Source organism: Rhinoderma darwinii, chromosome 5 (assembly GCF_050947455.1).
Source record: "Rhinoderma darwinii isolate aRhiDar2 chromosome 5, aRhiDar2.hap1, whole genome shotgun sequence".
Lineage (NCBI taxonomy): Eukaryota > Metazoa > Chordata > Amphibia > Anura > Rhinodermatidae > Rhinoderma > Rhinoderma darwinii.
Genome location: NC_134691.1, coordinates 75919982 through 75935900, shown reverse-complemented (window position 1 = coordinate 75935900; position 15919 = coordinate 75919982). Strand labels below are relative to the sequence as shown.

At 42.1% G+C, this 15919-nt stretch overlaps 1 protein-coding gene across 6 annotated transcripts in view; it reads left to right on the top strand.

The window, feature by feature from the left end:
* MCMDC2 (minichromosome maintenance domain containing 2) overlaps positions 1-14651 on the top strand; it is a 73171-nt gene extending 58520 nt beyond the window's left edge. For 4 of the 6 annotated variants that reach the window (XM_075826164.1, XM_075826162.1, XM_075826163.1 and 1 more), the window contains 3 exons: positions 6342-6481; positions 7087-7196; positions 14437-14651. In XM_075826164.1, coding sequence (XP_075682279.1) covers positions 6342-6481; positions 7087-7196; positions 14437-14582 — 396 coding nt within the window. In that variant the 3' untranslated portion in view covers positions 14583-14651. The remainder of the gene's footprint in view (positions 1-6341; positions 6482-7086; positions 7197-14436) is intronic. The other 2 variants (XM_075826166.1, XM_075826167.1) reach the window with 2 other exon arrangements.
* The last annotated feature ends 1268 nt before the right edge of the window (positions 14652-15919 follow it).

Here is a 15919-nt window from a genome sequence, read left to right as displayed (position 1 = left end):
AAAAGAAAAAATTTCCCCAATAAAACGTAAAATGTTATTTATTTCGACAAGGACAAAAAGAGAAAAAGCACCCAAATATTTGTAAAACAATTTCTCACAAGTTCGGCAATACCCCATATGTGGTCATAAACTGCTGTTTAACCCCTTAAGGACACGGGCAATTTTGGCCTTGAGGACAGAACAGTTTTTTTTATATCTCCCTCTTTGCATCCCGATGCTCATAACTTTTTTGTACGACATAGTTGTACGAGACTGTTTTTTGCACGAGTTGTACTTTATGTAGGTACTATTTTTTGGTACAAATATATTATCGTTTAATTTATATAAATTTTAATTTTGGCGAAAATGCAGAAAAAAAAAAAAAGCAGTTCTGCAGCAGTTGTAATATTTTTTTTTTTACACCATACACCGATCATAAATAATGTTATACATTTGTTGTACAGGTTATTATGGACGTGGCAATACCAAATATGTCTATTATTTCATGTTTTGGGACTTCTATTTTAAAAAGTTTGTTATAATTTTTTTTTTCGTTTTTAACTGTAATGTACTGGCATATATATATATATGCCAGTACATTAGACTGTGTACTGATTGTACACAGGCAATTGTTAGGGCATACCTCAGTATGCCCTAACAACAGGAAATATGTTTAGACAGCCCTGAGGTCCTTCAATGGACCCTGGGCTGTCTGGCCATACAAGTTATGGGCTTTGATTGCGTCAGTTATTTTCTGTGATGCAATCAAAGTGCAGTCCCCCCTCCTTGAACGCCACGATCAGCTTTTATCGCGGCATTCAAGGGGTTAACGGCGGAGAGAGGATGTTTCTCTTCTCTCCGCTGTTAGAGCAGAGCCATGACGGTGTATTATAGCCGTTGCCCTGCTCTCGATTGCACGCAGAGACGGCTGTCACACAGGACGAGAATGCTCATCCTAATGCGCGAAGTACCAGCATTTTCGGCCTGTGTCGGCAACCAGTTAGGAAAAAAAAGGAAGTTACCCCATTTTAGAAACTACACCCCTAAAGGCATTTATCAAGGGGTGTAGTGAGCATTTAGACCACACACGTGTTTTTCAGAAATTTGTGAGCAGCGGACAATGCCATTTCATACCAATAGGTTCTGCCCAGCTTGTGCCACTGGAGAATCTTACCCCATAAATTGTTAAGCGGGTTCTCCCGGGTATGGGTACGTAAACTGCTGTTCGGGCATACTGTAGGTCTTGGAGGCGAAGGACTGCCCTTTGGATCATGGATTTTTCTTGGTAGTAGTTTTGTTTGAGTATTACTGGTATTTCAGTTTATAAGGTAGGGGCATATGTAATCTGATCGGAGTACATCAGGGTATAATAAGAGAGTATAACAATGGGGTAAATAATAAAACTATCCAGATGCATGGCATGCTGTGAAGCAATCCATTGTGCACAGGCCAGTGTCGCACTTACAAAAGGGGGATAAGAAAGGACACCGTTTAGAACACTCAAAAAAAACACAGAAAAAGGCCATACTTACTAGATGGGCAGTTCTCAGCAGGACGCAGACAAGTCAAAAATGCTACAGAGGGAGAGGGCTCAGGTGCATTAAATAGTAATATCCACTCCCACTAGTCCTGAGTGGAGTGGCTGCCCAGACTTTTGTAACACTACAAGAGGAGGAAAAGTCCCCTAAAGGTGCAGTTTGGGAAATTATGCTAGGAAAGGGTTGACCTGGTATAATACGGGCGCCCTTGCTTCCAGCACATGTGCCATGTCCATTCCCTTCCTAGTTTCTAAATACTACGGCCCTGAAACTGAAGGAATGTTCCCCTCCGGCCTGCGCATCGGGATGTTCTTTCATCACCGCATTAAAGTAGTCGATTTATTGGTACCATTTTGGGACACGACTTTTATTTCATTTTTTGGAAGAGGAAATGACCAAAAAAAAAAGCAACTCCGGAATTGTTTATTTAGGTTTTTATTTGCACCATAAATAATTACGTTAACTTTATTCTGCAGGTCGATACGATTACGGTGATACCAAGGTGGTTTTTTTCATGTATTGCAGCTTTTGCAAAGTAAAATCACTTTTTCTTAAAAATTATTTGTTTTCTGTGTCAACATATTCTAAAACCCATAACTTTTTTATTTTTGAGTGGACAAAGCTTTGTCAAGCATTTTTTTTTTTTCGCGGGACAGGCAGTTGCTTTTATTGGTACTATTTTGGGGTAAATTACTTTTAATTCCATTTTTTGGGAGGAGATGTGACCTTAACCCCTTAATGACCGCCGATACGTCTTTTTACGGCGGTCATTAGTGGGCTTTATTCTAGAGCGCCGCCAAACTACGTCGCTGCATTAGAATAAAGTAAACAGAGCAGGGAGCCGTGAAATCTCCCTGCTGTCAGCTGCCAGAAGCAGCTGAGGGCTGGGGGCGTCTCTGCTCTGCCGGGTGAGATCGATATTAGTATCGATCTCACCTGTTTAACCCTTCAGATGCGGTGCACAATAGCGAGCACCGCATCTGAATGGTTTTGGAGAGAGGGAGGGAGCTCCCTCTCATCTCACTGACACCCGGCGATAAAATCGCCGAGTGTCTGTGTCTTCTATGGCAGCCGGGGGTCTAATAAAGACCCCCAGGTCTGCCTGCAGCGAATGCCTGCTAGATCATGCCGCAGGCATGACCTAGCAGATGCCTGTCCGTTTTAAACGGACAGGCAGTAATACCCTGCAATACAAAAGTATTGCAGTGTATTATAATAGCGATCGGAGGATAGGGAAGTCCCCTAGTGGGACTAGTAAAAAAGTAAAAAAAGTTTAATAAAGTTAATTTAAAAAAAAAGTGAAAAAAAAATAAATGAAAAACCCAGCTTTTCCCCTTACAAAATGCTTTACTATTAAAAAAAAGCAAAAAAGTTACACATATTTGGTATCGCCGCGTCCGTAACGACCCCGACTATAAAGCTGTTACATTATTTAACCCGCACTGTGAACGCCGTAAAAAATAAAATAAAAAACAATGGAAAAATTGCTGTTTTCTGTTAATCCTGACTTAAAAAAAATGTGATAGAAAGTGATCAAAAAGTCGCATCTACTCTCAAATGGTACCAATAAAAACTGCAAGTCGTCCCGCAAAAAACAAGACCTTATACAGCTATGCCGACGCAAAAATAAAAAAGTTACAGCTCTTCGAATGTGACAATGGAAAAATCTAAAAAATGGCTTGGACATTAGGGCCCAGAATGCCAGCAGGGGGAAGGGGTTAAAACAGCGATTCTGGTATTGTTTTTCATATTTTTATTTACGCCGTTCATTGTGTAGGATAAACGATATAAAATAGTTTTATAGTTTGGGTCGATACGGATGCGGCATTACCAATTATGTATAGTTTTTTTAATTTTCTGTTTTTTCTCAATAATAAGCCTTACGGGAAAAAAAGGCAATTTGTTGTTTTGTTTTTTTATTTGAAAAGTATTTTTTTACATTTTTATTAAACTTTTTTTTGTCCCACTAGGGGACTTGAAGTCCTGCACAGTTGATTGCTATTCTAATACACAGTACTACATATGTAGTGCAGTGTATTAGAGCTGTCAGTTATACACTGACAGCAAGCCTATGAGGAACCGCCGGAGGCCTCCATTGTTAGACCTCCAGTTGCCATACCAACCAGTGATCGCTCTCTATTGGGCGCAGCATCTGAGTGGTTAATCAGCCGGATCAAAGACTAGCTCCGGTCCTGGCCGTTACAGCAGGGTGTCAGCTGTAACATACAGCTGACACCCGGCCGTGATGGTGCACTATTACCGCAACGTAACTGTACTGCTGTTTGCAGGAACCCCTTCCCGACAGTGCCTTGTATACATAAGGTGGATGGTGGGAAGAGGTTAATTATATATCCCACTTTATTCAAACAATTTCTTAGTTTTGTCACAAATACGGTCTGTTTCCACCAATTTGTTTTGTTATGCCTTTTTTTTTTTTTCAAGGCATATTGCTTTGAGTTTTCTATTTGGACATCTACCTTGGAAGACCTACTGGTTGACCAATTATAACATTCCCATTTGTTTATACTTGCACCAAATTTTATACACAGCTGACTGGGAACAACCAACGTCTTTTGCCACACTCCGTGTTAACATTTCCATTGTGGAGGCATTTGTTTTATCCTCTAAATTGTTTTGAAACGCTTGTTGGGGCCATGTTTGCCTTCAGTTAGCCAAGTCCAACAGATGGTTGAAGTCTGTAAGCACAACCTTTTAACTAAAGCCTAATTAGCATTATTTGTCTTGACTGTTTTAGAAATGCAAATTATAAGGCAATTCCATACTTTTTTCCTCTACTTGATCTTGAAAATAATATTTCTTTAATTAATATATTTTTTAATTTGTTTTTTGAGGTTTCACAAAGCCAAAATGTTCAGCTATTGAACATTTTGTGCCATATCTGCAATTTCTTGATTTGCTAAGTAGTAAAAAGGCTGGATGAACATCCTCATGTGGTGCTCCCATAATTTTTGCCATGGGGTTGTATGCACCGGTAGCATTCCTGATGCAGACACTGCCAAAAATGAGATGTTAAAGGGGTTTTACTCTCAAGGACATTTATGACAAATTCTGTGGATATGTCATAAATAACAGATAGATGTGGGTCCCACCCCCAGGACCCGCACCTATTGCTAGAACTAGGCCCCCTACCCCGTTCTACCGCTGTGTTCCCGCTGAAGCATGTGATTTCCGACCAGGTTAGACAAAAACAGCGCCCAATTCTAGAAATAGGTGCGGGTACCAGGGGTGGGACCCGCATCTATCTGACATTTATGACATTCTGTGGATATGTCAAATGTCCCTGATGGGAAAACCCCTTTAACTATGTCCTAGTTACAGTAGGATCCACAACCTTGCCTGAACACTTCAAAAAACAAAAATTGACTTCAATTAAGCTGGCCATAGCGGTCAGCTCCTCTCGACTCAGCTGTCTGTGTATGTTTTTCATTCTAAAAGGGGAATAAAGCCCCACGAGGTCCAACATGCCAGATCTATTTCATTACAACACATGCCATCAGGTGAGAGTTGGGAAGCCCACGTTCATTTTAGATAGTTGGTCAATCCTGCCAAAACGCCAAATCCTTTTCACATTAAGTGTATTCTTGATGCTTATTTCACATTTTTTTAAACAAAAAGGTTATTAAACCAGGCCATTTATATGGATACACCTAAATAAAATGGGAATGGTTGGTGATATTAACTTCCTGTTTGTGGCACATTAGTATATGGGAGGGGGGAAACTTTTCAAGCTGGGTGTTGACCATGGCGGCCATTTTGAAGTCGGCCATTTTTTATCCAACTTTAGTTTTTTCAATGGGAAGAGGGTCATGTGACACATCAAACTTATCGAGAATTTCACAAGAAAAACAATGGTGTGCTTGGTTTTAACGTTACTTTATTCTTTCATGAGTTATTTACAAGTTTCTGACCACTTATAAAATGTGTTCAAAGTGCTGCCCATTGTGTTGGATTGTCAATGCAACCCTCTTCTCCCACTCGTCACACACTGATAGCAACACCGCAGAAGAAATGCTAGCACAGGCTTCCAGTATCCGTAGTTTCAGTTGCTGCACATCTCGTATCTTCACAGCATAGACAATTGCCTTCAGATGACCCCAAAGATAAAAGTCTAAGGGGGTCAGATCGGGAGGCATTTCTTCTGCGGTGTTGCTATCATTGTGTGAAGAGTGGGAGAAGAGCGTTGCATTGACAATCCAACACAATGGGCAGCACTTCGAACACATTTTATAAGTGGTCAGAAACTTGTAAATACCTCATGAAAGAATAAAGTAACGTTAAAACCAAGCACACCATTGTTTTTCTTGTGAAATTATCAATACGTTTGATGTGTCACATGACCCTCTTCCCATTGAAAAAACTTCAAAATGTCCGCCATGGTCAACACCCAGCTTGAAAAGTTTCCCCCCTCCCATATACTAATGTGCCACAAACAGGAAGTTAATATCACCAACCTTTCCCATTTTATTTAGGTGTATCCATATAAATGGCCCACCCTGTACAGTACATAGCTACTTTGTTAGCACCAGTTAGTAGCCATGGAAGAAAAGTCTGTGCGTAGTCCAAGCTAAATGGAAGATCACGTTTTCTTCTTCAGTACCAAAATGCCACCCTGTTTTGGACTGTCGCTCTGCTCGATCGCTTTTGATGAAATTTAATACTAGAATATAAAATAGATTTTCAAGCGAATAATAATCCTATATTTTAAATTATTTTGCCAGTGCAGAAAAGAAAAAAAACAAAAAGAAACAAAAAAAAACAAAACAGTATTTTCAAAATTTAACTCTGGTTTCTTCACTTGTGTAGCTTATTGCATATGCCAAGAATTTACTTGTGACATTTAGCGCCAAGGCAGAAGCACTACTACATAGTTATTATTTGGCAAGCCGGAGAGTCAGAACGGACCCAAATGGATCTAAAATCTCAACCTCGGCACTGAGACATCTGTAAGTCTTTATAGAAGGTTCAAATATTATTGCTGCAAACATTCGTTATATGAACATGCAAACGTCACAGCCACATTCACCCATGGCAAATTTGTGCTATGTATTCTGCACCATAACAAACTACATTGCATGTGTATACAGTTTAGAAAACTCCATGTACTTTACATGTAGAAGAATAATTTGCAGATTTCAGAACATGCCGAGGATTTTATAATACGAAGCATGCTCTGTTCTGCCACAGATTTTACCTTCTCTATTATAACAGGTGAAATCTGCTACAAATTCACAGTAAAATCCAAAACAGTAACTCGGTGGGCCAGTCAGACGAAGACCACCCACTAAAAAAAAAATATGAGTATTTATGGAAGAGGGAAGGGGCAAATTGATGGCATTTTGCTAGGATATGCTACCACTTTGTGATGGGAATAATTCATAAATTAGAGTAAACTTTTTAATTTCTTGGTATTTCTGCATAATGTTCGTTACATAAATTTTAAAATATTTAGGAAGAGTATAGCTTTACATGTAAACCTCAAATGGCACAATAACCCTAAACTAGTAACATTTATATTTCTCATACAATTCTAAACTGAAATATATTATAGGTCCTCAATGTCAGAAGCACACGCAAAGTTAAGTTTACGAAGAGTGGTGACAGAGGAAGATGCTTTGGTTGCCATTTTGTTATTTGAAGCCTCGCTTACATTGAAATATGGTAATACTTGATATTTGAATATAAATATATATTATATACACACACTCTACGGCATGTTTGTACATATATAGCCTATTTGTACATCCAGGAGAACAATCTTTTGACGGTTAGTCAAAAAAAGATTACCGCATAACCAAGTAGAGACTTGGTGCATTGACCTGTTATATTTAAGATATAGCCTACAAATAAGGTCAATTAACACAAGATTTGAAAAATACAAAATATCCTTTATTAATGACATATATTAGACAAAACAGATTAAAAATGAAACATGCAGGGCGTGGCTTAGCGGCATATGTGAGCAGACGCAGGAACCGGAGCTCCCGCTGCCGATATCCTGAAATACATCCTGTGGCTAAATTCTTCTAACGGAGACATACCTGTGCAGAGAGGGGAGAAGGAGGAGAACCTGGTGACACTATTCTGCAGAATCTGGAGGCTGTAATGACCCGCTCAAGGAAGTCTAAGGCGGCAGAGGAAGGTGAGCTGGGATTACAAGATGGCGCCGACATGTGCGTGATGGCAGAGAGCAGAGACCTGAGAGGGGCGGCGGCATCCCGACTGGAGCGCTTTGCCAGAAAGACACCCGTGAAGGCAGATGCTGGAGGAGAGATGACAGGAGGAGGGAAAAAGCAGGCAGGCTGCTCCGGGTCCAGATATGAACCGCTGCGGGCACAGGTGGACTCAGAGGAGGAGGAGGAGAATGGAGAAGATGTTGCAGGCAGCTCAGGAGGAGGGCTGGATCGAGGCCCGCACAATTCAAATAAGCCTGGGCCTACGTTGGCAGATGTTTTTTCGGCGGTAAGCCTATGTAATGCCACGCTAGCTAAACTCACTTGCCAGGTGGGCGGAATAAAGGAGGATATTTCCATAATACGGCACGATCTACAGAAGGTGTCGGAGCGTACAACAGCGGTGGAAGGTAGAGTCAGTGATGTGGAAGACAGAATGCTGCCCATGAGGAGAGATGTAAATGCGGTAGCTGTGGATGTTACTTATCTGTTATCTAAAACGGATGACCTGGAGAACCGTTTACGTCGCAACAACGTAAGGATGGTGGGAATACCCGATAAAGTGGAAGGGTCCAATCCGGATTCCTATTTCGAAAAATGGCTACTGGAGGTGTTTGGCAAGGAGTCGTTGACACCATTGTTTGCGGTGGAAAGAGCCCATAGAGTACCAACTCGCCCGGGTCCACCTGGACGGCCGCCAAGACCTGTGCTGGTAAAGCTGCTTCATTATAAAGACAGAGATTTAATTCTTCGCCAGGCCCGGGAAAAGCAAGATATACGGGTGAATGGTGTGAAAGTGTCATTTTACCCGGATTTTTCTGTAGAGGTCCAGAAAAGAAGGATGCAATTTCTGGATATCAAACGACGACTGAGGGATCTGCGTGTTCAATACTCCATGTTGTACCCGGCGAAACTTCGAGTTGCGGCGCTGGGATCCGTACAATTTTTTGAGAATTCAAAAGATGCGTTAAGATGGCTGGACAGTCACGAGGATCGCCTTCGTCAGAATCGAGAGGAAGCTGCTGCGTGATTATCAGGTGGATGGTTGAAGAGGGGACTCTGCTTACTATGAAAAAGGAGGAGGATGCGCCGCACAGGGGAATAAGGCATTGTTTTTTCTGCATTTTATTTACTGTTCTAAGTTGGGGCTGCAGCCTCTAGGTTTATAATGCTGAAGGAAAGACAGAGATGTCAGTTTAATTGAAGATGTTGGAGTCACTAAAATGCTATATGTCTATGGTAGTAAGGTGGCGGGAGGTTTGTGGTTCTCAGGTTTATATTGTGGGAAAAGATGTGTTTCTGCAGTGTAAATGGGAAGCTGAACAGTCACATTGGTGGAGATTTCTTCTCCAGCCCGGGCCCTCTTTGGAGGGTAAGTTCCTGGAATGTTGGGCGGGCTAGGGAGGGGGGTGGAGGGAGGAGAATGTTTTGGAGGGAAAGGGAGTTGGAAATGCAGTACGCTCTGATTGGCACTGGATTCAAGGGTAATGGCCTCTGTCAGATAAAAAAAAATGGATAGATGGGGGGTAGGGTAAATCTTTTGTCCTGGAATGTGAGAGGTATGGGAGAGGCAACAAAACGGCGAGCTATATTTGACTTTCTGAAAGGGCAGTCTGCTGGAGTGATGGGACTACAGGAAACGCATCTCACCGCTGATACTGTGCAACAGGCACATAGGGTGTGGATTAGACACAGTTTTCACTCCTTTCATTCCACATATTCAAGGGGGGTTAGTCTCATGGTTCATAGGGATGTACCTTTTTGCTGTTTGGCTTCCTTTAGAGATGGAGAGGGCAGATATGTAGGGGTACATTGTAAGTTGTTTAATTGGGAATGTATAATTGTGGTACTGTATGTACCTCCCCCATACTCTGTGGTTCCAATAAGAGAAGTGTTGGAAAGGCTGGCTAGTTGGCCGATGGTCCCGACTATACTTATGGGAGACTTCAACAATGTAATGGATATAAGACGTGATAAATTTCCAAAAGGGGGGGGGGGTAGGAGAGGCTGTTCTGACGCGGTTCGGGAAGTACATGATAGAGGTGGGGTACACGGATGTTTGGCGGGCAAAGTGGCCCTCTACTACGCAATATTCTTGTGTGTCATCTACTTATGGATCGTTGTCTAGAATAGATTTGATGTTTAGTAACGGCTTAGGGATTGAGTGTGTGGAAGGGGTGGAATATCTGCCAAGGTCACTGTCTGATCACTCCCCAATGATATTGAGGTCCGAACTAGTCCACAGATAGGGGGGCTAAGACTGCATTGGAGGCTAAATCCGTTCTGGATACGACTAGTGGGGGAGGAGATAATAACTGCGAGTTTGCAGGAGTACTTTGAGTTTAATAAAGGTACGGTTCCTATAGATATCTTATGGGACGCTATGAAGGCAAATATTAGGGGGGTGTATATTCGGGAAATCACGACCATAAAAAATAGATCACGACAGGTGGGAAAACATCTGCTGGAAAGGGTGACATTATCCGAGGAGAATCATGTAGCTAATAATACAGTAGAAACGAAGGCCCAGTGGAAGGTAGCCCTAAAATTACTAAAGGAACATCAGCTGGAACAAGCAGCTAATAAAAGGTTGTTTTTGCAGCAAAAATATTATGAGGAGGGGGAAATGACGGGCAGATTGTTGGCAAATATGGCTAGACCTCAGCGGGAGGGTGCGTTCATCCACCAATTGCAGGACAAAGAGGGGACACTGGTTGGAGAAACAGGGGACATACTGGGAGTGTTGAAGTCCTTCTATACCGAGCTGTATCGTACGAGGGTAGATTATCCGGAAGATCTATTGACAGACTATCTAGAGGAAATGGAGTGGGTTACCTTAGGGGAGGAGGAGAGAGAGTGGCTGGAAGAGCCAATTACTTTGGAGGAATTGCAGGAAGCAGTGAGTTCTATGGCAAATGAAAAGGCTCCAGGGATGGATGGTATACCTACTGAGATGTACAAAACATATGGGGGGGAGCTTCTGCCAGAGTTATTAGAGGTGTTCCAAGATAGTTTTGCCAGGGGACGACTGCCGCAGACTATGTATGAAGCGGCAATAGTAGTCATTCCTAAAGAGGGGAAAGATCAAACACAGCCGGATTCTTATAGACCAATATCCCTGCTGTCCGCAGATGTAAAAATCTTGGCAAAGGTTCTGGCTAATAGACTGACAAGAGTGGTGACTAAGGTAGTGGGCCCGGATCAGTCGGGATTTATGCCATCAAGATCTACAGCAGTTAATCTAAGAAGATTATTCTTGAATTTGCAGACAGAGGCTGCAGACACACAGTGTAGAGCAGTGTTGTCCTTAGACGCGGCTAAGGCATTTGATAGTGTGGAGTGGGGGTATCTGTGGGCTGTTTTGGAGCGGTTTGGATTTGGGAATAATTTTATAACATGGGTAAAATTGCTGTATAAGGAACCGGTGGCTAGGATTAGAGCCAATGGGCGGATGTCAGATTCCTTTAGACTGGGGAGGGGGACGCGTCAGGGATGTCCACTTTCCCCACTATTATTCGCTCTAGCGATCGAACCTCTGGCAAATGTGGTAAGGCAACATCCGGGTATAGAGGGGTTTCGATGTGGAGAGCTGGAGGAACGCATAGCATTATATGCGGATGATATTTTACTATTCCTGGGAGAGATAGTTCGGTCACTGCCGTTGATAATGACCATATTGGAACGGTTTGGCAAATTTTCAGGGCTGCAAATTGGAGTAAATCGACATTGCTGCCACTCAAACCATTGGAGGTGCCACTGGTGGTGGGGGGAATTGCTGTACCTTGTGTTAAGGAATTTAAATATCTGGGGATTAAGGTCTCGGGGAGGGTGCAGGATTTTGTTGCGCTGAATGTGAAACCATTATTGGACAAACTAAAAGATAAGACTAGAATATGGCTTGGACTGCCACTTTCAGCGCTAGGAAGAGCAAACCTGATTAAAATGATTCTGATGCCTCAGGTTTTTTATGTGGTGCATAATGCCCCAGTGTGGTTGCCTAAATACTGGTTCAGGAGAATACATAATCTGTTTAGGGACTTAGTGTGGAAAAGGGGGATCCCCAGGATTAAATTGGAAAAATTACAATTACCAACGGAAAAGGGAGGATTAGCTATTCCAAATGCGTGGATATATTACTTAGCAGCCCAAGCACAACATTTTAAAGGTTGGAAGAATAGGGAAGAGTGGGGTTCTAGTGGGAAACTGGTGCATCATTTGAGTCGGGGCGAGGATATACTAGAGGCAATGGAGTCTCATAAACTGAGGAGGGAGGCGAAAGGGAAACCGACTTTGCTATTGATACATAGGGTCTGGTGGGAATGCAAAAAAATACTGGGCGTTACTGGGTGCTCCAATTATATGCCTCTATGGGATAATCCATACTTATGGGAATTCCATATCTTGGACGGCTTTCAGGAGTGGGAACAAGCTGGGGTCAGATATGTATACCAGGTATATGAGGGGGAAAGTCTCAAATTGTTCTCACAGCTACAGGAGGAGTTTGGACTCCCACATCGGATGTTTTATCAATACCTCCAGTTGCGGCACGCGGCGCAGGCCCAGGGTAGATTGGTGGACTTGAGCTGCTCTACTATGGGAGTGATGGAACAGGTATTGGGAGCAAAAGACACTAAAGGGATTATTTCTGTGATCTATGGTACATTACTTTCCAAATTCCTTGGAGATCCGATGGGGGAGATCAGATGCAAATGGGAAGAGGATGTGGGGAATATAACTGATGATGAGTGGGAGGAGATATTGGAATCGCCCAAAATGCTCTCCATTAATGTAGCACACAGGAGGTCACAACTTTTTCTTCTACATAGAGTGTATAGGACGCCTAAGGTGTTAATGCAAATGAGACTCAGACCAACGCAGGAGTGTCCCAGGTGTTCGTTTGAGGGGGCAGACATAAAGCATATGTTCTGGAGTTGTCCGAAGCTGAATGATTACTGGAAGGAGGTTGGAGGCATGGTAGCGAGGGTATTTGGGAGAGTTTTTCCGTTAGAACCTAAGATCTATGTGTTGGGCTGCATGGGGGAGGAGGGAGGAGATGGAGCTGAATTACTGGCCATAAAAAAGGTTTTGTATCATGCTAGGAAACTAATAGCAAAATATTGGCTGAATACGGATCCCCCGGAGGTGTCTGAGCTAGTGGGATACGTTAACCACACGGTGGCATTGGAACATCGGATATATCTAAAACGTGGGGCAATACACAAATACGATAAGCAATGGGGAAAATGGGTACACAATTATGGCACTGCAGGGAGGTAGGATACACCTTAAGGTGGAATGATCAGGAGGCAAGTATGGATATATCAGTAGGAGGCAGGAGAGAGAATGGTTATACGAGTCAGGGAAAGGAGGAGGTACTGCGGGGGGGGGGGGGAGTTGGGATGGAGGGAAGGGGGAGTTATGTTACATATAAATGTATATGATGTACAAAACTGAAAATGTATTGACTGTTGGACCCAAGTTAATGTACATGAGATGTATAATGTATGTTGTATTATCAATAAAAATTGGTTTGATTTAAAAAAAAAAATGAAACATGCAGTGCAACATCAAGGTGTTCAGCAAGCATATGGATATAGAGAGAGATGTAAATATTTCCCGTTTCGGCTAAATGCCTTCGTCCAGGGGCTGGTGTCTCTACAGTGTCTCTCTGGACGATGGCATTTCGCCGAAACGCACGTCGGGCTGGTGTCTCTACAGTGCAGGAGCAAAAATATGGGTAAGTAATCTTGTTTACGTCAACATTTATATAGGTCTGGTCATTTTCAAGTATACATCTCCATCAGAGTTTTCTTAAATCATATGAACTTGTTTTGCCATTCTTAATGATCACCTCATAATTATCTTGAGCAAGTTTCACCTACATGCCCACTATATAGCTGCATGTTTTGTGACATTCCCCTGTGGTCTATATCTATATATCTCTCTATATCCATATGCTTCCTGCCTTGTAGGACACCTTGATGTTACACTGCATGTTTCATTTTTAATCTGTTTTGTCTAATATATGTCATTAATAAAGGATATTTTGTATTTTTCAAATAATCTTGTGTTAATTGACCTTATTTGTAGACTATATCTTGCATGTTTGTACATATAGAATGCATGTCTCCATATAAAACTTGGTCTTGGGCATGAGCCGTTCATACATAAAATGTAATGCTTCTCGGGGGGAAAAAAAAAAAGGGCCCTGTTCACACAGTTCTTTCACATGTTTTTTGGAAAACGCGCCAAAAAAAAAAATCTCAAAATGCCTCCCATTGATTTCAAGCAGAAAAACAGTCTCGCGGGAAAAATAAGCTACATGCCCCATCTTGAGGTGTTTAAGCCATCACCCGCCTATAACACCTGATATCCTGTGGTAACTTTCACTTTACCTCTTTGGTGCCACACTCAATAGCAACCAAGTTGCCTAAAAATGTAAAAGGGCAGTAGCTCTCTTCATTACCCCATCAGGTACACCTTGCTTTGCCATTGTAGGGCCTATTAGCTTGCTATGGTGACCAGGGCTAAAATACTCAAGAATATTAGGCCACGACTGAGGTATTCCAGTACGTTATTAAAAAAGTACCTTTTTAAAACGGTACCACTGAAAAAAATACAACTTGTCCTGCAAAAATAAGCCTGGATACAGATAGGTCAACATAAAAACTAAAAATAGATTGCTTTTCAAAAATGAATTGAGGAAATTGTATTTTTTATTTTTGCAGGCAGCTCCGTGTTTGGCGTGTCTCAAAATCCTCTCTTCTCACTTGAGCTCATAGAGGAGCATAGTTTGCAGCAGAGAGATCAGCACCTGAGAGATTACCAACAACAACTGCAGCAGTTTATATCCACCTATGGCCCAGCAACATAAGTCACTTTGCCTGGAGAATAAGAAATGTTTCAAAAGAACGAAAGATACCCAATAAAGGCCACTTTCATATGAGCGTAATACAGGTGATTTTTTTTTTGAGGCCTTATTACAGACGCAATACATGGACCTCCCGCAGTTAATCGAAAACCGTTTGTCAACAGCGGGAGGTCTAGATACTGTATCCGTGTAAAAAAAAACATTTTATACTTACCCATAGACATGGCAACACATCCCTCAGACGTCCTGCAGGCCGCCCTCCTGGGATGTAATTTCATTCCATGTGACCGCTGCAGCAGTCACATGGAATGGAACATCAACCCTGGAGGCCGAGCTGGAAGTAGGAGCAGAGAACTGGGTAAGTAGACTTTTTTGAGTTGCAATTTTTTGCAGCGCAATCGCAGCTTTTCTGGCACAAAAATCGCAACATCTGCTTTTATTGCGAGTTTTAAACTCCCCAAAGTGGAAAACCCGCAACAGAAAAAATATCAATTCTGCAGCATGCATTTACATGCTGCGGATTAACAAAACACACACACATCAATTCATGAACCGTGTTTCAGCAGGTTTTCCACTTTGCTGCTACTGTAATGTACTGCGGATATTCCGCAATTAAATAAGTTGCGGAAAAACCTCAGTATTGAAGCTACATGTGAAATGTGAAGCTGGCCTAAGGGTGCAGTGACAAGCTGCAGAAATTTCATTAAATCGGAATGAAACTTGCAGAAATCTACACACCTGCTGCAGAAACAACCCAATTTAGGTGAAAAGAACTGCAGCATGTGACTGCACCCTTAGGCTGGGTTTCCACAACTTCCGCAAAATAATTCTGTGCAGAAGAGTGATTACTTACCGGTAATCGGTTTTCTATGAACCTATGACCGCACCCCTCGAGAGACTTCCTGTACAGCGAATGGGATGCCAGATATAAAAAAAAAAGGGCACCTCTCCACACACCCAGTCTTTAGGAAGAACTCTGGATGAAAATTAGTTTAAATATTTTTTTTTTATGCCACCTCAGTGAAATCACCTCCATAATATTTATAAAGGAATCTTCCTGGATTTCAACGTTTCACGAATCCCCTCATTAGAACTATATACGCTACAAGAAAAGGGAGGGTAACAGAGGGGTGCTGTTATAGGTTCATGAAAAAAAAACTATTACCGGTAAGTAATCAATCTTTTACCCTTTCACCTATGACAGCACCCCTAGAGACATACAATATAAGTCAAAATCTTAGGGTGGGACCACAGCTTGAAGTACTTTTCTACCAAAGGCTAAGTCAGAGACTGTATGCAGCTGTAATCGGTAATGCTTAAGGAAGGGGTGAGGAGAACTC